This window comes from Ambystoma mexicanum, chromosome 5q (assembly GCF_040938575.1).
Source record: "Ambystoma mexicanum isolate Mex_15411 chromosome 5q, UKY_AmexF1_1, whole genome shotgun sequence".
In the NCBI taxonomy this organism is placed as follows: domain Eukaryota; kingdom Metazoa; phylum Chordata; class Amphibia; order Caudata; family Ambystomatidae; genus Ambystoma; species Ambystoma mexicanum.
In genome coordinates, this window is record NC_090933.1 from 352,795,723 (window position 1) to 352,820,491 (window position 24,769).

The 24,769-nt window shown below is 45.3% G+C and overlaps 1 protein-coding gene across 5 annotated transcripts in view; it reads left to right on the top strand.

Moving 5' to 3' along the window:
- Positions 1 to 24,769, top strand: part of SPIRE1 (spire type actin nucleation factor 1) — an 871,368-nt gene that overhangs the window by 604,696 nt on the left and 241,903 nt on the right. For all 5 annotated transcript variants that reach the window (XM_069620832.1, XM_069620833.1, XM_069620834.1 and 2 more), the window contains exons 5-6: positions 2,417 to 2,500; positions 22,008 to 22,172. In XM_069620832.1, the coding sequence (XP_069476933.1) occupies positions 2,417 to 2,500; positions 22,008 to 22,172 (249 nt within the window). The remainder of the gene's footprint in view (positions 1 to 2,416; positions 2,501 to 22,007; positions 22,173 to 24,769) is intronic.

The window sequence follows — 24,769 nt, forward strand, 5'->3', positions numbered from 1 at the left end:
GTTAATCGGTCTTGTGCTTGTATGTTCAGCTGGTTGGGTGAGGTTTCTTCATCGTAGGAGTGACGGATGGCATCTGCTGCTGATTGGTCGGGATTTGGATGAAGTAGTTGCTGAAGTGTAGTGTTGGTGGCGAGGGGGATCATCTGATTTGGTGGTGTGGTCGTAGTCCAGTTCAGAGTGCTGTTGTGGGAGTTTTGGGATTTCTTTGGCGGTGGGGGCTCTTAGGAGTGATTGTTCCAGAGTTGCGAGGAGTCTAAGTCGCAGGTAAGAACAGTGTTGAGTTTTGCTCTTAGTCTTGTTTTAGGACGCACGGTGGTTTGTTTTTTGGTGAGTCGACATTCTTCCTCGGTTGTTGTGTCGTCTGTGTTGGGATCCAAGGGACGAACCCTTTCGGTCTCCTCACAGTCATGGGGGTTGCGTTGCTGTTTTTATGAGGTGCAGGATCCAAGGGTCATACCCTTTCAGTTTCCTGATCAGAAATGTGACAGTGTCTCTGTTAGGACTTTGACGCGGAGCGCCAAGGGAGATGTCTTCTCAGATGGTAAGTTTTTCTTGTTGCGTTAGGTAGGGTCCAAGGGTCAAGCCCTTTCGGGCCCCTGCCGGTAATAGAAATTCCGTTGAGATGGGCAGTGGATGCAGGATCCAAGGCTCGTGCCCTTTCGGTCGCCTGGTCAGCTGTCTTCTCAATCTCTTCGTTGGACTTTGGAGTTGCAGGTTTTGGCTGATTTGTGATACTTGTGGCAGTTTAGGGAGTTGAGGGTGGGATCCAAGGGTCGAGCCCTTTCGCTTTCCCACCAGTAGTCTGGTTCGCTTGACGGTGTTACAGGACTTGCAGAGTAGAGGGTCCAAGGATTAGGGCTCTTTGGTGTCTTAATCTGAGGTATAGATTGTTCAGATGTCAAGTCTGTTGGGTTTCCAAGTCAGATATATGATCTTGTGGCAGTTGAGGTTGCCGCACCTGCAGGGATCCAAGGGTCGAGGTCCTTCAGTTTCCCACTAATGGTGTGGTTGAGTTGACGGGTTTGCAGGGCTTGCAGAGTAGTGGGTCCAAGGGTCAGGGCCCTTTGGTGTCTTAATCTGAGAGGTAGATTGATCAGGGGGCAAGCCCGTTGGGCCTGCTGGGCAACGGTGTGAGTTTGTGGCAGTATAAGTTGCTGCGCCTGATGAGGGGCCACTGAGGCTCTTGGCAGAACGTTAATGTTTGCTTCGTTTCAGGGCCAATAAACGAGGAGGGCTAGGTAGGCTGAGAGTGAGGCAGCCCTAAATGTGGACTCTTAGGCTTTCTTCCTGAGGTTTTGTTGCGCGCTTTCCTGTGGCTTTTAGTCTTGTTACCACAGGCTAGGCTGTGTGGCCAGCTGGGTTTGGGGGCAACCCTGTTTGGCCGGGGGTAGTTGTTGGTAGAGTTAATGGGGTGCCGTGTGGCTCAGCTTCTGTAATATAGTTGAGCTTCAGCCATACCTGCCTACATTTCAAAATGAAAATCCCAGAGATCTATGGGACTGGAATGCCCCACCCACACCTTCGCAAGGCCATGCCCACAGGTTTGCATTGCCACACCCACATACTCAGCCCACATATGAAACAAAAGCAGCGAAACGTTACGCTGCGTGGTTACTGAAGCAAAATATGGGCAGGACTTTCCCACCTTAGTGTCTCCGCCGGCACCTTCCATATAGGCCACTAATGGTCTTCTTGTAGGCACTCAGGTCTGGGTGGAGATGCTCGGACGGCCGGAAAACTTCTCTGGGCTAAACCCAAAGGTCAGGCAGGAATAGCTTCTGCCAGATTGGTTTAAATGTCCAGAAATGCTCTTTGTTACTTCAGTTACTTTATCTAAATGAGCAAAATTCCACTTGCCCAGCAGGCTGGCTTGTTTCCACTCAAATCCAGTGAATATCGAAAATACTGTTCGGCTATGTAGATTACCAGTTCATTTGTTATATATTAATGCTGTGTGTTTTTTTTTTGTTGTTGGAGATTAATCTACAAATTTAAAGTCTTCTAGAAATATAAAAGCAACCCATGTGGATTCTTTTACATTTAATGTGTCGCTTGGTGGGGCTGAAAAATGCCTTCTAACTAACTGAATATTATTACAGGACGGTGTTGGGGTGATCTTTTGTGACTTTCAATTGCGTTTTGAGTGCATTCTTGCAAAATGTAGATTGGTGATTAAACAAAAGCTGCCTGATTTTTTTTTTTATTAAACTGCATGCTTAACTTTCAAGGCATTTACCAGATTGTTTTGTAGAGTACCTCGATGATCGAAGGCATTGCCGAAGGATTTAGGGGTCCTTTTTTCCGCTGAACATGCTTCCTTGTAGTAGTGTGGGAATGGAGACCGCTTGTGCCACTTGGCCTGTTGCCTCCCCACCTCTTGCCTGCATTACTGACAGTCTCATCTCTTTGTCGGCAGAGTCTGATGAAGATTCGGGAGATGGATAAAGGGATAAGCGACAAATCCAGCACCGACCTCGATGAGCTCGAGAACGACGACTGGGTAAGAAGCCTCTAGAATGCGACTCTGCCACCACCGTGGGGAGGCAGAGGTTTATTTCTATGGACAATATAACGTGTTTATCCTTCTGTATCAGAATCGTTATTCGATTCCTGGGTTCACTCGGAGAAAGCGAATGCCTGTGACAGATGTTGCATTTACTGAAAACACACGCTGCCTGCTGTCTATTCACAGAAGCCCTCCGTCAAATTCAGGAGAATGCCTTGTGTCTAAATAGAAAATTAAACTGGCACTACGAGCTGGCCGTGCCACAAACACAATTGCTTCCAAAGAGTTTAGATCAGTGGTGACCATGTAAACTGCAATAAGAAATGCACACACGTACACAAGTGCATATATTCTCCCTGGCTAGGAGAGAAATTAGGCCTTTTCTTCAGCAGTTCCTGTAGCCAGGAATATTCTTGCTGTTTCTCTTTGTCCTGCCCCATCTCTTCTTTGTTCGACACACGCCTGGAGCATATTTCTTTCAAATTGGCTTTCCCTAACTGCAACGACATTGTTCCGTCTCTAAAGCTTTATTCTCTTAACGTTGTATTTGTGAATTTTATTTTACTTATTTGTAAGATTTTGTTGATATCTTGTAACGACTGTTGGGTTTTAATCACAGATAGTATTAAATGGAATGGAGCCATAGCAAAAGTGATTAAATGGTGGCAGAAGGGAAGATGAGCAAGTGCTGACGACGGCCCAAGGTGAACATAAATGGAAAGCAACAGTGGAGGGACAGGGTGGAGTCCAGCGTCACAGCCTAATCACACAGAATGAAGCGGAACACGCCTCAAGCCAACACTGCAGCAAAAGAGGCGAGGCAATGCAGGCACAAATAGGACGCAGGGCAACCACCACACCCCAGTAAAAATAGCTGTGTAATTGCCGTCCTGAAAACTCAGACATGCTGCTAGCTTTGCAAAAAATGACTTGTGTGCACACATGCAGCCAACGCCTGACAGCAAAGTACTTGCTCTATATAACCTAACATTCCTAAAACATTGTAATGATGAAATGTTGAGTTGTGTTATGAATCGCATGAACTCGTCCCTTCTCCCCAAGGAGGGCCCCCCCTGTGAAGCTAGGGAAGTGAGCCCCCTCTGCAATACCCTCCCTATGGGTAGAGGTAAGTGTGGCACCTCACCTGGAGGGACTCTGCCTTTGGGGACAAGGACTCTCGTTCCCAAGAGGAACTCCATTGAAGACCTGCCAAAATGCCCTATTTTAACCTTCCTGATAATCTATATAAAGAGATGGTCAAAATGTGTTATTGCCAGCATGAAATTGAAAACCTCCATATAAGTTCCAATCCTACTGGGACGAGGAAGAGGACAGCTGGGGGTGAAGAGAGTTCTCAGCAGAAAGAGAAGGGGGAAGCAATATAGGGCAGGGGAAGCCCGAAAGCTACGTCAGCCATCAAGGGGAGGAGCCTGGGGAAATAAACAGAGAGCCCCCGAGTTTCAAAGCGAGACACAAGCTGACGTCGTAGAGCAGCAAAAGCATGACATGCTGCGTCTTAGTCAGAGGAGACCGAGTGCTGATGGGTGTGCTACCGTCTGTAGCAAGAAGGACTGACGAGCTGAAGCCAGATGCATGGCGTTCTGAGCCAAAGGAGAAGGCGTGACCACAGCGGATCTGTGGTGGACCAGAGGTCCGAATAACTACTCCAAAACCATTCTGCCATGGCCGACTGAAGCTAAGCAGATACAGAGGAAACCAGAACGCTATCCATGATAAAGGGAGAAGAAGCGGGTGAGAAGACCCGAGACGCCATACCACGAGGAAAGCTGATCCTCTCCAACTCTCCAAACGAGAATCCTGGTGACGTTAACCCCAAGCACTAAAGGAAACTGGGATAACAGGAGACCCAGGGAAGGATATGCGAATCGTTACTGGAATGCTCGTACATGTCACAGTCAAGAGAGAGAAAAAAATAACAAATGGGAATGAGAGTAATTTATTAAGGAGTGGAAGGATGAGACTGACACAGATGGCATAATTGTTGCTAAAGTCCTTTATTTTAGCAGAAAATAAAGTAAATACCCTAGCCGGCCCAATTACTAAGAGGGGTTGTCTTGCCTCAACTTAATACTAAGGATCTGTCAGAATGTCTGTAACCAAAAGTGCACTGTCCTGTCCTGTATTTCCTTCCCTTACACTTTTAAGAAAACTAAAAGGTTGGTGAGTCTTCTTAACATAGAAGAGTGGTTCGCTTCTTCTGTAGAGCAGACTACCATGCTAATAGTGCAAAGGGACTTTTTCCTGAGGGAGAGACTCCCTTCCCCAGGTTGCAGTTCTTTTCAAAGTCACCTCACAAAGTTCCAGATTGATAAACTCAGTTCCCAAATAAAGTAAAGTTCCAACTCCAAAGGCTTGACGCCAAGGGAATGGCTCCCTTCCCTTGGTCTTTCTTGGGCTTCTCACAATGCTCACAAACACTAGGGGAATGACTCCAATCCCCTGTCCTTTCTCAGGCTTCTTGCAATGCCAAGAGTATGACTCCCTTCCCTTGGCATTTATCACAATGATCACAAATACCAGGGGGAATGACTCCCTTTCCCTGGACTTTCTCAGGTTTACACAGTTGGCAACGCCATGGGAATTTTTCTCAAGCTCTCCGAGTTGCCTTTTTAAGTTCACAATGCCAGGGTGTATGCTTCTCTTCCCCTGGTCTTTTTGTCACAGACCACTCAGTTCGCTACCCTGCCAGGTACTGTGACTATGAAGAGGATTTAGGTTACTCTTCACAGAAGGGTGCGGGTCCCAGACATGTGGTATTCTCTTCTCTTGAAGTTAGAGACCTGGTTCACTATCCTGCCAGGGACTGTGACCAAAATTATGCTGTTGGAGGCAGTTTGTTATTCTGTGTAGGTCCCAGAGCCGTTCCTTGTGAACCCTTTGTCCCTCGGGGTTCCCGCCAACCTTCTCGGCAATCCAGACTTCTCACCAGCAACCTCCTGTTATCTGTGGGTTTCTTCTCTCAGCTCAGGTCTCTCGCGGTCTCTTCATGGATCACAGCATTCTTGCCACATACCCCTTCTCCTGTGCCGTGCACTTTCAAGTCTCTGTGCACGCCAGATCTCCCAGTCAGCTGGCTGCCTTGCCTTCTGCCTCCTTTTCTGATCCAACCACTGGGGAACTACCGTGGAAGCTTCTGCCGGCGGCCAAGTGTCTCAGCCTCTGCACTCCTGCCGTTTCTGTTTCTTCAACTCAATATGCATTTCCGGCACCTCCAGGAACAGTCTGACAACCGAGAAGTCCTTATTCCCTTTTTATCCTCAGCTTGAACTTGCTTGTTTCACATTGTTCGGGCCGCTCATGTTGGTTCTGCGGGGCACTCTGCATTGGTCTGCGCTTCCTCCTTGTCTCAGTATTGATGTTCCCACTCTCAAATGGGTTTCTTGTGTTCTTCTTCGTCCTAGTTTCTGCAGGTGACTCCCAGAGGCAATCCCTACTCTTCCTCGTCCGAGTACTTTTTATGGGGGTCAGATCGGTTTATAGAGATTACATCGGGGAAAGAAAGCAACGACAAAGCAAAGCATCTAATAAAAAGCATTGAATGCCAAAGCATCGACAGGCTATCTTTTACATGTAAAAGTGCCTTTCCATCTAAACCAGTCCATCGAAAATATAAATGGACTGGTTTCAATGGAAATGCACTTTTACATGTAAAAGATAGTATTTTATTGCTTTTTTTGTAACTTTAAAACGTTACATGGAGCTGTCCAGTGTTCACATTTCGGCACTGGCCAGCTCCTTGTAACGTTTTAATTTTTTTTGTATATTTGGGGGGGTGCCCCCAATTACCCCACACCCACCCCCCAACCCTAACGTAACGCTTAATCTTACCATAGCCCTACCCTTAGCCCCAACCATAACTTTAATGTAACCCTTAATCTAACCCTAGCCCCAACCCTATCCCTAATGTCACCTTTAATCTAACCCTAGCCCCAACCCTAACGTAACCCTTATTCCAACCCTAGCCCCAACCCTAACCCTAATGTAACCCTTACTCTAACCCTAGGCCCAACCCTAACCCTTTTGTAACCCTTAATCTAATCCTAGCCCCAACTCTAACCCTAATGTAACCCCTAATCTAACCCTAGCCCCAACCCTAACCCCACTAATTTCGATGGATCCATCGAATTATATAAAACAAAATGGCTATTCGATGGAATGGAATTTCATTGCATATAATTCAATAGTTTGGTATTCGATGCTTTGGTGTTCGATGGATTCACCAGATACCGGTCAGATAATCTAACCTACAAAGATGCATAGAAGTATGTGGGATTATGGGACTCTTTACAAGATAGGAGGATGAGAGAGGTGGGAATATATCTTGTGCATACTGCATGCTTACTGGACAGTCGTCCCTAGTCCACCCGCTGAGTACCAACCCCCGGGGACTATCGGGTAGCTGCCTCATCTCCCCGGCATCATGGGAAGGGGCTCCCGTTAGGGGAGAAGTGACGACAACCAAGGATTCGTCCCACATTGTTGAAACACTCGTACTCATTGCAGTTAAAAAGGAAGAGTTGCGCAGCCAATACAAGAGAAGAGGAGACAATGTGTTTTGGAAATAATCCAATGAGTAATGATTTATACCGGAAAATCCTAAGTAAAATAACAAAACAAGACATAAAGGAGAAACCTGAGAATAAACTGGACAGGATATTCAGAAGAAGAGAAACAGGAAATCACAATTTATGAACTATTTTGGCAAATAAGTAATAGCCCAGAAGGAAAAGATAATTGTTGGATAAAATCCTCAGGGGGAGAGAAGGATCGCCTGCACTAGAAGAATACAAACTGATAAGTGATCACAAGAGATTACCTGAAGATTACCTATTGAAAAAGGGCTAAACCATAACACACCAAATCTCATTAGAAGGGGAGACAGTCCCAATGTTTTGAGTTTTTAAGCATAGTGGTAGGGTCAGATACGTTAATCGGGCGGTGGACGGTTATCATTTATGGACTTTCACTGACTAGTGATGAGCACCTTAGCTAGTTTTGTTAGGTCGGACGCCCTGTAGAATAGGGATAGACCGGCTTTCTTAACGTTCTTTAATAAATACCCAGTGAAATGTCTAACCAGAGTCTGTGTCCTTCTTCTGACCTACCACAGTGTGTGAATCAAAAAAACGAATGTCAGCTTAAGCAACGGGTGACTATTACTGTAAAAGCACGTGTTGATCCCTGTTGCTCTGCCAGCTACTGTTCTTTATGACTCCAGCACCCATTCCTAAAATGCTGTGCATGTGTGTCTCCTGTGTGTGGAATAGTATCAAAAGATATACTGCTATTTGAGTAGACTACGTTCATTCCCCTTCCTTTGACCAGCGAAAAAAGGGAATTGGACCAACTAGACCAAAGATGACAGTATTCTGTTTAGATTATCAAATCTTCACAATATATCATATTTATTACACATATCGGGTAAACAATTTCATGAGAACTAATAAAACAGGCTCAACAAAAAGTTTCATCCCTTCACACTCTATTCAATCATTACTCGCGTATACCGTTTTCATACTAACATACATTCTAACAATTAGGTAAAATAATGTTCCCATATCATATTCCAACCAATAAATGTCACTTTAACACTCTGTTTATAGATGTGACCCTCTGTGCATCTCCAGGAGTTGAAAATCTATTGTTGACGCGTGTTTCGGTTGAATTTTCAAAACAAGGGCAGGGACCCCTTGCCCCGTTATTTAGATCAACCTTCCTTAGGACGGAGTGCAAACGTCAAGTGCACGTTGCCTCTTCCAAAAAGGGGGATGGATGGAGCCTCAATTCTCCTCTGGGCTACCAGGGGCCGGTGGCTTGGCAGTAGGGAGAATTCCCTAATGTGTGTTCTGTCAGTAAGGGTGTGCATCAGAGGTATACCCACACTCCCGTAATTAGAATCCTTGGTTTGGACCATCTATCCGGCTCAGCATTAATGCTGTCGGGCACCAGGTCACTTAATGGCGGCAGCTACCGCTATGCAGTTGTAAAAACGAGGAGCGCCCGGAGGCACTTGTGGTATGTACTAGTGTGCACAGTGAATGAGACTTTAGGCAGGCACGTGCGTTCTGAATTTAGGCACTGTGCAGCTGCTTGGAAAATGTATTGCTCCAAAGTCGACACGGCCGGGTTCCGTATCTGTGGACTGATTGATGGATAGTCCAGACCAGACATCCTCAGGTTGGCCAGGCACAACCTCGCTCTGGTGAAACCACCCTACTCTTGAGCCCCTAAAAAGCTGATTCAAATAAACTCCCTATAATCCCTAATGTGTTTCTGAATTGGCGGTTAGGCTGACTGGCCTATAGTTTCCACCCTCTTCCCTGCTCCCGCCTTTGTGTTGTATGACTACACTTGAGAACTTATCTTTGAAATGTGTGTAGAATGCACTTGCAGCCTTTTCTATTACCATTATTTATCATATTCTTTTTGTTCTCAATAAACTGTTGGCTATATTCAAGTTCATAGCCATTATGAAGGCTTCCATGCCAACCTTACACATTTAAACGTGTAAAGTAGTCTAAACAGCATGAACGAAATTGAGGGCTATTAAGTTAGACATTGATGCTCCAGTGTAATCATTTTGAAAAATGTAGCAATCACCACCGTGTCAAGGGCTGAAAATGGCCGGTAACGGCCCGCCAGTCCGAGCGTAGGCAGGCCCAAGCGAAGCAGAGACTGTTAGCAGTCGATGTCCGTGACAGAGTTATGTTGTGAAGAGAGCCCCTTCTGTACCCCAGAAATTAATTCTGCAAATGTGGAATTTAAGTGCTCTGCATAGAGTGTCCTAAATAGATGTGCTTAGGGCCCACAAACATCCATAAGATGCTCTGTTTACTTGGACCACATCCAGTAACAGTGCCCATAGACTGCTGAAAGCAAATAACTGTGAAAGGCAAGGTAACCATGTCTTGACAAAGGTCCTCATCTGGGGACCCAAATCTATATTGATTCATCTTTTATAACACGTTTAATACCTCAGACCAGTCCCTAAGTGCGGGACAATGAGTCGAACTGCGCTGATCTATCCTCCTGGCTATCGATCAAGAAAGATAACATTTATTTCTTTATTTAAATACAGGAGGAGAAATGCACTTTTGATCTCAAAAGAACGTAAAATAGATACAAAATCAACTTTGACAGGAAGCAGTGAGTTTATGGCAATGGGGTGAGTTGAGGGACAGATTGTGCAAGGGAGTAAATGGAACAGTCACTGGGGACGGCACATAAGTGGACATACATAGATTAAGGACAACCAACATTGGAAATGTTTGTGAAGGTAGGCTTTACGGCCATCTGTGCTCGGGACGCGACCCTGATTGATGGTGAAGTGCTAGAATGAAGGCAGAGGAAGTGAGCGACTGAGGCAGGTTCAAGGCATAAATTACTTTTCAAAAATTGATTAGCACAGCTTGCTAATGACATTTTTTTTATTAGCAAACAGACCCATTTGATTAGCAATTTTGTACTAGTAGTGTTAATGTCACCAGAAGTTATTTGTACCCAAGACATGGAATGAGAAACTATACCGCTGAAATAAGACATTAGTGCGAGGAGTCAGGCCTATCTCTGTGAAATGGTGCATGTCACTACAAACCCTCTTTATATTTGGCACACTGTGCTGCCACCCAGAAGCCAGCCATGCACAGTGAATCTTTTATTGGACATTTCCTGCAAATAAAGTAAATGTTAAATAAAAGCTTCAAACATCTCTTGCAAAAGCTACTCTTCCTTCATAAAATCTACCGGACTATGCAAGTGGACGAAAAGACTTTGTGAGCCATAGATTAGTGGCAGTAAAATGTAAAAGGTTATCTGCATGAATGTACACCAATAAATAGATATGATAAAAAGGCTCTAAAAATAGTTTGACCATCTGTCTCCTGCAGGTGGTAATATATAATACAATCATAATCATAAACCAAAGCGAACTCTAGAGGCCAACTACAGTGTTTGGTATTGCGTTAGATCTGTGGGTATACAGACTGGATGGAACTGTTGATCACTACTTTGCGTAAGCATCTAGTTCTCTTTGTGGATTCATTATGTAAGAGAAAATAAAGTTATAAACTAAACAGAGTCGTTGGCATAGAAGGCAGCAAACTAGATGGAACATTGTAGTTTGCTGCCATCTCACTGTCGCGCTAGCTGGTATAAAGCAACATGGCGATAGCATGTCAAGGAGTATGGGTTTGCTCATGGGTTGAGCACCAGTTGCAAGATGTATGCAACCTGCAGGTTACAGAACTAAGTTTGCCATCAAAAGCATTTTGAAATATGTTTACTCGTCAAGAGAAAGCATCTTCCCCAACAAAATGAAATATAGTTGACACTATGAAATCTAGATGCACTAGCCTAAACTTCACTGTAAAGCATGGAGATGCAGTGTTTTACAGTAGCAATGCTGTAAATATGCATTATGTAACAACTTGCATGACTATCTTAAACAAAATATAAAGTTGACATATACTGGTCTTTGCCAGACAGGATATGGAAAGCTTAATAAAAGTATCATCCCAATTACATCTGGTTTGCAATTATTTGAAAAATAAATTCTTGCCTAGCACTCCCACACATGCATTTGGCACTTAAGAGTGGAGGAGATGGGCCCCTGTACTACAACAATCATTAGCATTATTAGCCATAGATTTTGAGAAGGTCTTTGATTCAGTCTACTGGGAGGCTCTATGGGCAATCATGAGAAAGATGCAATTTGGTGATTCCTTTATAGAATGGGTCCAGCTCCTCTATAACAGCCCAATGGCAGAGATAAGGGTGAATGGCTGGCCTTCGCGCAAATTCCAACTGGGAAAGGGTACCAGGCAAGGCTGCCCACTTTCGGCTATGCTGTTTGCTTTAATAATAGAACCGCTAGCAGTCATCCTGCGGAGCTTGACCACGTGGAGTGGTTTATGGTGGAACTCAGACTGGGAGGATAAGGTATCCTTGTATGCCGACGACCTCCTAGTATATCTGGGCGACCCGGCTGTCTCCTGCCCTATAGTAACTCAAATACTGATAGACTATGGAGTCTTTAGCGGACTAAGGGTGAACTGGTCAAAATCAGTGCTCTTTCCGGTGAAAGGGGTAGGCTGCATTCCGCCACTCGGCACCCCATATCGCATAGAACCCACACAGTTTTGATATCTCGGCATCCTAATTGAGAATAAACTGGACAGCTATGTATCCCAAAACCTACATCCACTAGTCAAAAGATACGCGCAAGACGTAGTACACTGGGCATCTCTGCCGCTAACACTGTTAGGCAGAGCAGCACTCTTCAAAATTCTGGCTCTGCCCCGATTCCTCTACATCCTCCAGAACGCCCCTTTCATTATTCCCTCTGCAGAGTTCCGTATAATAGACAGAATAACCCGTAAGCTCCTGTGGGGAGGGGAACATCCGAGGATGGCACTTAAAACCCTACAACGCTCAGTGTGGGAGGGGGGAATAGGACTCCCGGACATACTACTACTGGGCGACCCAAATGGCGACGACAAACGACATTCTGCATGGGAACGCGAAACTTCCCCACATACAAGCCAAAATTGCTGCCCGACATGGTATGACCCCGATTGAAAGTCTATATACCAGAGTGAACCGACCCCCTGGAGGCACGATAACAACACATACAGCTCAGATCTGGAGAGAAGCTCACAAGCACATAGGTTGGGACAATAGACTCACCCCTGTCCAACCTATCTGGAATAACGCCCATCTTACGGGTCTCGGCAATCTCCCTAAATGGCCAACCTGGGCAGCAGCAGGTATTCATACCATCCAGCAAATATATGTAAATAACCAAATTACACTGTTTGCTGAGCTCTCGGCTACATATAGTCTCCCTGCCACTGAAAGCTACCACAATAATCAACTACACCATGCACTCACGGAACAAAGAGCCCTCCTGCTGGAAATGCCGGAGTGCACGCCCATAGAAAGAAATATAGTCATTGACAGGGTGAAAGGCAAGATCACATCCCCCATGTACAATGCTATCTCCTCATTTGCCACAAAAGAACTATCGAGCCTGAAAATGAAGTGGGAAAGGGACGTGGGCCCAATTCTACCTGAAGATTGGGTTGAGACCCTGATGTATCCCAGAGACACGGCAATTTTGGCGAGAATCAGGCTCATTCAGCTGAAAATACTTCACAGAATATACTACCCTCGAGTGGCACTACACAAATGGGGCAAATCGTCTGACCCGCAATGCTTACACTGCAAACAAGATGAAGGGACATTCTATGGCAATGCACTCGAATACAGCACTTCTGGCGAAGATGTTGCGAAAGACTCTAGGGTCATAGGCCGTCCAATCCCAACTGACCCCAAACTCCTTCTCCTGGGTGTTGAAGCGGAACTGGACCTATCGCGCTTCGAAAAGCTGTTACTCACAACGTCCACAGGAATAGCTAAAAGAAACATTGCGCAGCTATGGGGCTCAGAGATCACTCCACAATATGACCAATGGATATCGAACATAGACGCAATTATCCTAATGGAACGACGTGTTTACCAAGCAAGGGGTTGCCTCGGGCAAAGCGGACAAAATCTGGGGGAAATGGGAGCTAACGTTGTGAAACGCATACAAATTGAACTAATGCAGCCCGAGATACAACACTATCGCCGCCCCAGGGTGTAACAACAATATCTCATCAGCCGCAAGAACCAAACGAGGAAGTGTCAAATGATATTTGATATGTTTAATGTTTCCTGTATCTCAATCCTCACTTGTGTTTCTACAATTGTACACATATATGCAGTACTACCTCCTACAGCTCTACCACAGGTATGCAAAGTTATATGTTTTTGAGTTAAATGTAATTGTATTGTATTGTAAGATGAAAACTCAATAAAATATGTTATCAACAAAAAAAGAAAAAGAGTGGAGGAGATGATTACTGATGCACTTTCTCTCTAGTAACACTTGAATTGAACAGAGAAAAGATGGTGAAGGGAGCACAGAGGGCAAGAGAGGAATGCAGGTTGAGCTGGGCTTTCATTGAAGAGGGCAACTTAATTAGCTAGCTTTGCTGCACAAGTGATAATTTCGTTAGCAAACATACAGAATTGCATAGAAAATTGCTATGCAACACTGCTTATTTGATGCCTTTCAGGTTAGAGGCAAGGAAAACATGTTAGCTTGCAGGCAGATGAGAGGTAGGTTAAGACGGTAACTCAGTGGCGAGGAGATTGGCTTTTAGTTTGCTTTTGAACAAATCCATGTGGACTGTTTGTCGGATGTCCAGGGGAAGAGAATTCCATGCAAGTGGAGCAAGAAGACAGAAATAGTGAAAGCGAGAGGAAGCACAGGGAGGGAAAGGAGCCACAAGGGTGGTTGAGTAGGCAGAGCAGAGATTATGAGAAGGCTTGTAGTGTTGGATAGAGGAGGAGACACAATGGTGCCTTACCGTGGATAGATATGTGAACCAGGAGAAGAAATGTAAATACGTCCCTGTTTTGCATTATCAGCCATCCAGCCTGGTGACAGTACGAGGAAGTAGGTGTGAAGTGAGGGAGTGCAAAGAGAGTCCTGGTAGCAAAGTTAATGATCTTGTCGAGAGGAAAGAAAGCATAGTTGTGGAGACCAAAGAATATGCATGCACAGTAGTCCAGTTTAGAGAAGACAAGAGTAGTTAAGAGATGCTTGGCGGTGTTGAAAGGAAGGATGTGAATAATTTTCCTAATATTTAGGTGGTTGAGGCGGGATGCTGTTCCAGTTTTGGAGAACTTAGAGAAAGTGTGAGAAGGGTCATAGATGACGCTGAGGATTCTAGTGGAAGAAGAGTAGGGGAGAGGTTCGGGTGGGAACTGGATAGGCAGAGGAAGAGATGAGAGTTTTTGGCATGCAAGAAGAGTACCTCTGTTTTGGTAGCGTTTAACATCAGAGAGTCCAAAGCCATCCATTATTTAATGGCAGAGAGAGACAGTTGGACATTTTGATAGAGAGATCAGAGGAGAGTTAAGGAAACAAGAAGATGATTTGGTTGTAGTCGGCAAAGAGTTGGTATGAGCACCCCAATGAGGAGATAGGTGCTCCATGAGCATAAGTGTAGAGTGGAAGTACAATGGTCTACCAAGTGGTATGTTGAGTGTTCCATTGGTGACAATGTTGAAATTATGACCGCTAATGTAAAGAGAGGAACGAGAGATTTGCACATTTCGAATACACATTTTAATAATGATAATTAACTAAAATAAGTAAATTAAATTATGACATTGTTTCCCATTGGGGAGTAGTTATCATAGAAATATTTCAGAACCAGTTGGTGCCGTAACGAGAATACAGTGCAGGGAAAACGTGTTATTAGTAGGATAATCAAATAAGTGAGTGTGTCTGTAAGACCAACTTATGCAGTCTTGCATCAAATATGTTTTTGAGATGTTTTAGGAATGTTATTATAGTTTGCATACAACCAAAATTAATGAACTGCTTATAAATGTCTTTCCACTCCAATCGGAGCCAGAAGCGTACTTCTCTACACTTTCTGTCCCTTCGGCAGCTTTAGTGTCTACATATCCATGTTTTACTTTTCCTCCGATGACTCTTGTCTCATTTGTACAATAATCTTATTTACCTATGGGTCACCTCATTCCATGTGAAAGGCCTCGCCTTTCATTTCTGGTGACGTTTCTGCTTCTATGAAGCATCTCCTCTTACCAGAATAGAACAGCCTTCCTCTTTTTTTCTCACCCTCATGGCTGTTCCACAGTCACCACATCTCCCCCCAGCCTCACGCCATCTTCATAATGAGCACAGAAAAACAGCTATGCCACTAGACAGCAACGAGGCCACATAGTTGGGAGTTATAAGAAAATATTTCTAACCTAACATACATTGTTTTCTTGTACCAAGTGGAATCCCTAGTTGAGCATGTTTTCTTACAGTGTGTTGCAGTAATCCGACAGTCTCTGAAGAATGGTTAGTGTTAAGATGGATTTCTGAACTCTGACCTGGTGGGCAGAGGTTCAGAAGGCCAGCCTAGTTCCTTGGAACAGGGTAACTTTCTGGACAAGATAGACCAATCAAGGTAGCTTGGCGGCAGTCAAGACTGTCTCAGGAGGGGTGAAGATGACTGAAAGACCTCAATGAGCAGACAGAGTAAAGAACACTTACAAATCACTCCCAGTCAGATCTAGATATATTAAAAATACATATACATTTATTTCAAGGCCTTTGAAGTTCAACACACAAATCAAATCACAGTAATACTTATTAAGCCAACACAATCATATCTAAATATATATATACACGACCAATGGGGTCTAAAGGGATAATGCACGAAATGCGTCCACAACCTAAAAGGGGAAGGAAACAGGCAGTGTAAATAGTATTTAGTCCCTTCTGCATCCAACAAACTCCTAACTAAGAGGCAGTCCAATCCCGAAGTAGAGTGGAGCCTAATGCTCAAATGTACATGCAATGCAAGCGCACACGGTAGTTCAAATGGGCAAAACGGGGTCTCTTCAAAGGTCTGTAGCAACTCAGGAAGGTGGGTGAGGTGATGAAGAATAGGTTCCCACTATTCGAGGAGGGTCTCCACTTGAGGGCAGAGTCGATTCTAAGAGTTGGAAATAGTTTGCTAGTTCTCACTAGCAGTGGAAAGGACAGGGGTCCTCAGCGGCCACTCGTGCGTAAAAATGGATGGAGGTGCTATGGGCCACCAACTAGGGCTGCGATTACTCACCGACCCCGGTGCACTCCGGACCAAACTTCGGCAGTCAAGTCCACTTTGGTTGTAGGTTCAAGTGCAGCAATTTAGCGGCTTTCAGCGACAAAGATACAGGGATGATTCTCAAATGGGACAATGGCGATTTCTCTGCTCCTGGTGGATGGATCAGGCCAGTTTCACTGCAGGGGTAAGAGGGGCACAAATGCAGCGCACCTGCAAAAGTCATCACCACGGCTGGGCAACACGGTAACCGCATATGCTCCGGTTCGGGCGCACTCGTTTCACTTCAGACCTGGGAACGCAAAGTGTACGTAATTCGGTGTGAGGGTGCTGTGAACACAGAGCTAGCAGTATACCAAGTTTCGAGGGCCTCATCGAAACGGCGGCAGAGATGGAGCAAAGGTCCTGCGTAAACTGGTCAGCCCACTGGTTGGCCCAGGGACACTCCCGAGAAGGCTTACTTGCAGAGTTTGATGAAGGTGCAGAGAATAGTTGGTTCCTCTATTCCAATGGGTCGAAGCGTCTTCGCAGACCTTCTAGGATGACCAGATGCAGAGGGGTCCCACGGGACGACAGTGGCTCAGGGTGCCACACCTTCCTGCGGGTCACCAGCAGTTCCTCGACTCGGCTCTTTAGCTTCAGGATACTTGGATCCTATCCTTCGTTCAGTGAGAACTCTAGAGATCGACATGGTATGGGTGTTCGGGGGCTTCTCTTATCCAGAATCTCCGTTGCGCCAAAATGAAGAGGACCCAATGGGAGATCTGTTCACATACAGGCATACCATAGACATCAATGAGGCCTGAGAAAATGAGATCAATACATGAGTGTGTTCACAAAATGCACCCCAGAGTTACATCTTCAGGAAGGGGGTACCATCATAATAAGCAACCCATGGCACCTGAGGAGGTACCCTTCACATACGTGTCCAGACTGTGAAAACACATGTATTTCATGGAGATAACATCTCTCAAAAACTCAGAATAGAACTAAGAAAAAGAGGAACTGTTGCCGTTTGGAAATATGACCATGATCATGAAGAGCGCCCACGAAAAAGCCTTTTTTCTATGCTCTGCCACCCTTCCAAGATGGCCGCGCCAACAAGAGGCTGACGTAACACAAAAGAAAACACAATGCGGACTAAATGCAAATACGTAGAATCACGTGACTGGCAACCACGGGAAAAAAAGAAAAACACTCCCCGGCAACGCGCAAGACTACTGGCATTCGCGCACCGAGGCTGCAAAACTTCTGCGACCCGAGAGGACGTCTGTACCCTTAAACGTCTGCAATTCGAAAAGGTAAAGACACCTCTCCCCTTCTTTTGGAACTTTGGGACTCGAAAAGCGACCACATGGAAGGAATGTAAATTGACACAGATGCCCCAAAACTAATGCTAAAATGCTATGAAATAACAAAACATCCTAACGTCCCATCCACCCCTTGTGTTTTTCAGCTGGTGGATGAGACGTATATGAAAAAGACAAAGCAGCAACTAACCAAAAAGTCAAGTATAGCCTGCTCCGAAGTCCATTTCCTGGTGCCATCATAAATCGACCAATAAATGAAAGGTCAGTACACATGTCTTATGACTTGTGTTATTTTACAGACTATGGAAGTAAAAAGGTCCAAATTTTGAAATACGATTGTGCTTATAAACAGGTTCCGTGACATGGCCATCAGTGAACCTATCCTTGAGAAAATAACATCGGCACCATGGCCGGCCAAAAAATTTCTGATAAATTGACAAGCAGTACAAAACAAGATTGTTTGCATAGCGCAACTCACGAAATGGAAGTGTACCTCCATTTTCATGCTTCAGTCCAACTATGATAGAACATAAAGGTCAGTGAAAAGAGTGGAAAAGTGCAAAAAACAGCCCTTAAAACATAAACGTTGCCAAAAGTTTTTTTAATATATATTTTAACACTGTAATTTTTTAGTGAGTCTAAGAAATCAAATCACCAGATCAGTCACTAATACTCATTTCACATTTCTTAAAACACCCGATAAAAATTGCGCATAAACTGGGGATTTGTTTTGAACTTTCAGTCAACCTGAACAAGCAATATATCGTCCTGAAGAGGGCCACAAATAAAACAGCAGAACACCAGAGATGGTGTTGATGTAATTACTGTGCCGAAACATATGTAGACATCCTGTAGATTTTGAAACAACTGTCTTTTCTTGCAGTACAAGTACTTTTTATTATACTGTACATTTATGGTTTGTTCCCCGAAATTGCAATACAAAAAATATATTGAGAATAAATGTGTTAAGGTGATCTGTCATAAGTGTCACTCTACTAACTTTAGACACCACTGGTAGAACACGTGATTTTGCTAGACTTTTTATAATTGGTGTTTCTTTAAACTGTGAATTTTTTCCAAATGTATGTGGTGGCTTGCGGAAAGCACCCATCATATTTTTATGTGTGTTGAAAATTAATTGATTAAAGTGTTTTTTTACTTTGTTTATGCTCTGGTACAAATCTTTCTGCTCCACGTGAATGGTAGATCGATGAAATAGTGAATCTATCAATACTCCTCTCCTTGTTCAGTGACCCGGTTCTATAGTGGACTAAAAGAGGGGTAATTGAGCATTCTGTTTATTTGTTTTACACTATGTAAGTAGTCCCTATTTTTGCTCAATCCCCCATAAACAAAAAATCTGGGACCACCCATTTTTACTGCCCCATACCATAGGTGGACCTATCACGGACCACGGTGGTCCTAGGCATTCACAGCACTCCAGACTCTCTGGCACCCAGGATGTGTATTGGGGACAGACACCCCAGCCCACATCCTGGAGGCACACACATAAGGCATGCAGAATCCTGGGAAAGCTTGGCGTTTCGTGGGAAAGTGCATGTCCAAATAAGGACTGACCCGGGTCGGCTCGACCTGGGGAAGGCGAAGGGGCAAGATGGCCAAAGGACAGGACAAAGAACCTCGTGGCGTGGCCATTTTGGAGCCAGGCCACCTATTTGTGCCAAACGAGGTAATCGCGTTTTACCTGGCAGGAAAGGGTTAAAAATACATGAAAAGATAAGCTGCCACTTGCCCTGTCTGCGACAAATCTGCACATCTCCTAAAAACTCCTTCAAGAGTATCTAGGGCCTTTGGAATTGACTAAGAGACCCAAGTGTACTGTACTGGAAGGTATGTTGTACACTTATTACATGTTGCAGAAAAGTTGCAACATTGGAAAGGACTAAGGGAGACAGTCTCCAAGCACTGACTGTCTTTAAGGGCATGTCAGTTTACCCATAAAAAGTGAGCGACAGCCCAGGGGAGGGCAGCAGAAGGCTCCTCTGGCAAAGTCAGACTATGGTGTTAAACAGCAGCAAAAAAGTTGGGGGTACACAACTAGAAGGGAAAATTACACATAAATTGAAATCTTTCCTAACAGTTAGTACCAGCCAAACACAAACGCCTTATGACTGGTGTAGCTCTTTTACTAACCACTCTCTTCACCCTTTATTAATAAGGCAAAGGTTCTTGTCTTCTGCTCCCATTGCTTCTGACGAGGACAGTGTGAGCCTTGATTCACGCCCAGGCTTCTAGTGATTGATTCAATCTACGAACCACACTCCAGTCTGTGGATATGTGGCCTGCATCAACCATTGGACATGGTTTCTGTTGGTACTAAATAGTGACTCCAGTGCATAGTCCACCTCTTTGTGGCAGCAGGCGATCTTGTTCTGCCTCTTAGTAAAGGGGACGGGATGCCTGGATGTCGACTGTGGTCTAACCTACATTTTATGACAGTGTCCCTGACTGAACCAGCACAAGCATTAGGCAACAGTAGGGGCTTGCCTGCAGAGACATTATGTTTGTTTGCGGTTGTCATAGAGCAATGGCTCCCCTGTGTGAGAACTGGTGGCTGTGAGGGAGCCTGGACTGGAAACTTGAGGGTCCCAGTTTTCAAAGTACACAGCACAGGCTCCGGGACCAGATCAGCAAGGGCACTTGGGCTGGGTCTGTGAGGGTGTCAGATGGAAGAGAATGTTCCTGTGGGTGCCACAAGGTAAACAGAGTATCAAGTTGGAAGAAGCACACTGCTTCCTCCACTGACTGTCCCTTACATTGTTTGACCAGAACCAGTTAAAAATAGGTTCCCAGACTAGGGCACTAGGGTGAGCTTTACCTAAAGGTAGGGCAGTGTCTGGTGAGCCTTTTGGTCTTGTCTTGCACTATAATGAGGCAAACTGCATGCTTGTTTATGTTGTTTTTGTGGAAATAGACTTCAGTGGTTTCTGGTGACACTGATCTAGGTAGTGTAACTAATCTGGTCAATGCGTCCCTTCTCCTGACACGGGAGCCACCCCCTGTGAGGCTAGGGAGGTGAGCCTGCCTCTGCAAAACCCTTCCTATGAGTATGGGCAAGTGGGACCCCTCTCAAGGGCAAGGACTCTCAGTTCAATGAGGACCTCCCCTATTGGACTACATTGTCCGCCTATGGGAGTTGGAAACACTGTTTACTGTGTTTTGACTGCAACTAACAGTGATACTCCTTCCACCCCATTTGGCTTCAGATAATGCTGGGTTTCATCAGCACGCCACCCTCAAGGAAGAAGGACACGCCTCTTTTGATTGTGATGACTTACTTAAACCCGGGAAGAACTGTGAATGGAGGGGGGGATCTCCTACACAGGGAGGAGAGTGATTCCTACAGAGAGGCGTGCCTCTGTGGAGGAGACTTACTGGAGGGGAAGGGGCCATACTAGACTGCGGAGCCGGCAGGAGCCCTGAAAGTGAGCCTAACGCTAGCCATGTGCTGGAAGGCTGGTGTCCCGTCCAACTAAGAAGCCAGGGTTTGGTGAAGAGGCAGAGACTGAGAAGCACCCGTTTCCTTTGGTGGCGCAACCACAGGAAAGCCCTGGTGGGCCTGGGGCTCAGTAACTGACGTTGAAACCAGATCGACGGGGAGAGCCGGAACCTCCAAGCTCAATTCCAAAGGACGTTAGCTGCTGAGAGGAGCAGCGCCAGGGAAGCAAGCGCTCCCAAGGATATACCGCTGTGAGTGAAGGCTGGTAATATGTTTTTAAATCGTGTAGTCTCTGGCCACAAAACTATCTTGTGGCTTCCTTTATCCTTTTACCTGCATCAGTAAGGTGATTTTTCTTTGAAAAATATGTTCTGTTGCTGGACCTTCCTGTGTGTTGCAGTGGAGCCTAAGAAGCGGAGCTTAAGACTTTCAGTTCATTAGCTTCCATTACCCATTCATCCAGCTTCCTCTTCACAGTCCTTACTTCATTGAGGCACTGCTTCTCAGGATGTACCTTCCAAACCACCCTTTTCCCACAGCATCATAACAACTGTTTTAGTCCTTCGTGTTTATGTATGTTTGGTGCTTTCCTCTAACCACCCCAGAAGGCCTCTACCCTCAGCCTGGTTTTCCACAAGACACCCAGAAAGTGCGCGTATGGTTATGAGGGAATCAGGACGGTGACGAGGAAGATCCAGACTTTGAATAATGAAGATTACCAGTAAGTAATCAGGCAATCAATGTGCATGAAGGGTTTGGGGGCAGATGGGCAAGATAGAACTTTTTCTTGACTCTCATGTCAAAAAAAGCTTTCAGCTAAAACTTTGATGTTACTTGAACGATTTTGGAGGATTCTGAAAGAAATGTCACCTTCACATTATACCTCAAGGTCACAAACGTTCCAACTAAAAGCCACTTAGTGTGAATTGCAAAAAAAGGACGAGAACAAATCGTTCAACCCTTGTTTTACGTTATTAAACTTTTTGCATCTTCAAAACTGTGATGTGTGATTTAATGCGGATCCCTTGCTTCCCAAGGCCTGTTTCTGGGTGCAAGTGATGCGAGACTTGCGGAATGGTGTGAAACTAAAGAAGGTCCAGGACCGTCAGTACAATCTGCTGCCAATAGAGTACCAGCTCACTCCCTACGAAATGCTAATGGACGACATTCGCTCCAAGCGCTACACGCTGAAGAAGGTGATGGTAAGTTGAATCATAAGGCCTCCCTAGCCATGACTGGTTCTCCTTGAAACCTCTGGGGCTTTTCCATTTTTTCTCTGGAATGACTTCTCCTCACCTGATATTGATCTATCATTCTGGAGCTGAGAGAACACAGAGGTGTATGTAAGGGATCTGTGTGATTTGTTAAATTGATTGTTGTGGAATTGATCACATTTTTCATTCGTTTTGTCTTTTTTTGTTGCAAATGTATATAAGGAGACCTCCCCAAGCCTCCCATATTAATTATTACCCTAAACCTACCCCAACATGTATTTGCGGGAAAAACAGTCACCCAATAATTTGATCAAATCAGCCACGGTCAAATTGGGTAATACCGTATCTAAGATGCAGTGCCAGCTGCGACACATCCAAGAACAGGGGTGCGGGGGGCATGGGGAACCCTTTTGCAGTCACATCAGTGAGGTTGTCCTTATAATGGGAGAAATCAAATATGGTCAACCTTATGAAGTAGCTCAGTTGGACCACATTGATTGCTAAATGATGATGTAATAGTGGAGCATGCCACCCTCACTGACTCCCCTGTTGGTGCCTGGGTGATGGTGTGTTCTGTACTGCTATGCACTGTGGCTTTGACTGATGACTTCTGGGCAGAAGGTTCCTTTGATTGGAGACCTTGGGCCACAGCAAGCTTCTTTTTGTCTCCCTTCCCTTCTGGAGACGGGGGCATAATGACAAGAATGCGGCACTCATAAATCTTCTACTGCCCTGTAACATCCAAATGTCATGAAATATGTCTTAAGAGCGTCCTATACAAAAACAATGCTTACAAATTTAGAATTTTAAAAATGGAACTCCTGGGCTTTGCTTTTTCTGTAAATGCTGTATTTGAGATTGTGATGCCGCTGGGCACAACTGAAGCAGAATAGATATACAATGTTGTCCTTGCAAATGTGAAGCCAGAAAGTTTGTTACATCGCTATTGAACCCTGACACAACATTGTTATCGCTCACTTTGTAAAGTCTGTTTTGGGACTACTAGAGGTCATCCCATAGTGCTGAGTGTATTCTTCCATAGCTATAATTTTCCATACTTCAATTAATTAATCTTTTGTAATGCGCTTAATAACCAAGACCAGCTTCTAAGGGCAGGACAAGGATTTGAGCCTTAGCTGCTCTGAGTTATCTTGCTTCCAAGACAAACGCTTTGCCTCTAAGCTATCCTCGCGGCCCTTTAGCTCAGAGCTTCCGCAACACAGTCTAAAGTACCCTTTGTATAGAACAGAATGATGTATATGGAAAATAGGTTGTGTATATACCATTTATAAGGAGGCAGAGGTGAGTTGAAGTGAGTTGTCTGATTCTCATATGGACCCATCCTCATGGAATAAGAATTAATAAAAAGCTACAGCAGTGAGTTACAAGTATTGTCAACATGGGTCTTCACTAAATGAATGATAGCCTGGGTTTTAACAGTAGTGGAGTGGATGTTGCAACCTTTATACCTGGATGTGGAGGTATTGGCCAGCCATGATCTACTCTGGTTTAGTTTGTTCCAATCTCTTTATTGGATTTCTTTGGGAGAGCATGAAACTTTGGGCAACGGGTGAAGAGAAGATCACAAACGAAGAACATGAGTGAGGGAAGGTGGTGAGCGTTGTATGGGGATTTCGAATGAACACTCTTACTCCTACGTCCCGTCACCTTTATACTTATGGGACATCTCTCCGTCCTGTGGGACGGGACCGGAGCACTTTGTAAAAAGCTTCCAAATTTTTCCCAAAAATTGTCTTTCCTCTCTTTCCTGCGCGGGGCCGGGCACACGGCCGTAACCCCGCCCACCTTGGCTCCGCCCCGCGCATCGCCCCTCAGTCCTTTTCTCCGCTCGATCTGGGCCGGACGCACTTGCATCCTCGGAAGATTTTCTTCCCTGTTTTCCTCTCTGGCTCTCGCTAGCATTCGTCTTCTACTCTGTCTATGTTTTTGAAATTAGACTTTCCAGACTGTTCTTCGTGTCATCGTCGCTTCGCGAAGGCGGACCCCCATCCTCTTTGTTTAGAGTGTTTGGGTCCGGAACACCGTTGGGACTCCTGTTATTACTGTGACTCCCTTTCGGTCCGGGCTCTTGAAACGTCGGTTGGAACGGTGGGAGGAGGTGTTCCGACGCACTCCTCCATCTCATTTTCAGGCGTTCATCGACGAAAAGAAGAAACGCCCGGCAAGTTCTTTACTTTTCAGAGCACCACGGCCGGGGGATACCTTCCCAGGTTCCTCTCGAGCCGGGAGGGGCGTTGATCGCTCTGTCACCGGGGTTCGCCCTGAGGTGCCTGTCTGGCCTAATAATTCTACCGGAGTTTTCTCTGAGGGTCTCCGTAAGGGGCCTGTGTACACCGGGGTAACTTCCGAGGCTCCTCCTGTGGGGGCTGTGTGTAGACCCAGTTCTGCTGAGTCACAGGGTACAGGAGCTTGCTCTGAGGCCTCTTTTTCGGCTTCCCTCAAAAACAAGACCGGGGTGCGCCCCGAGGCCTTGGCTGGGCTTGTGTTTACCGAACGGATGTTCGAGGCCCGTGCCGATAAGGCTATTACCGGGCCTAGGCCCGAGGTCCCTCGTACAGAGGCTA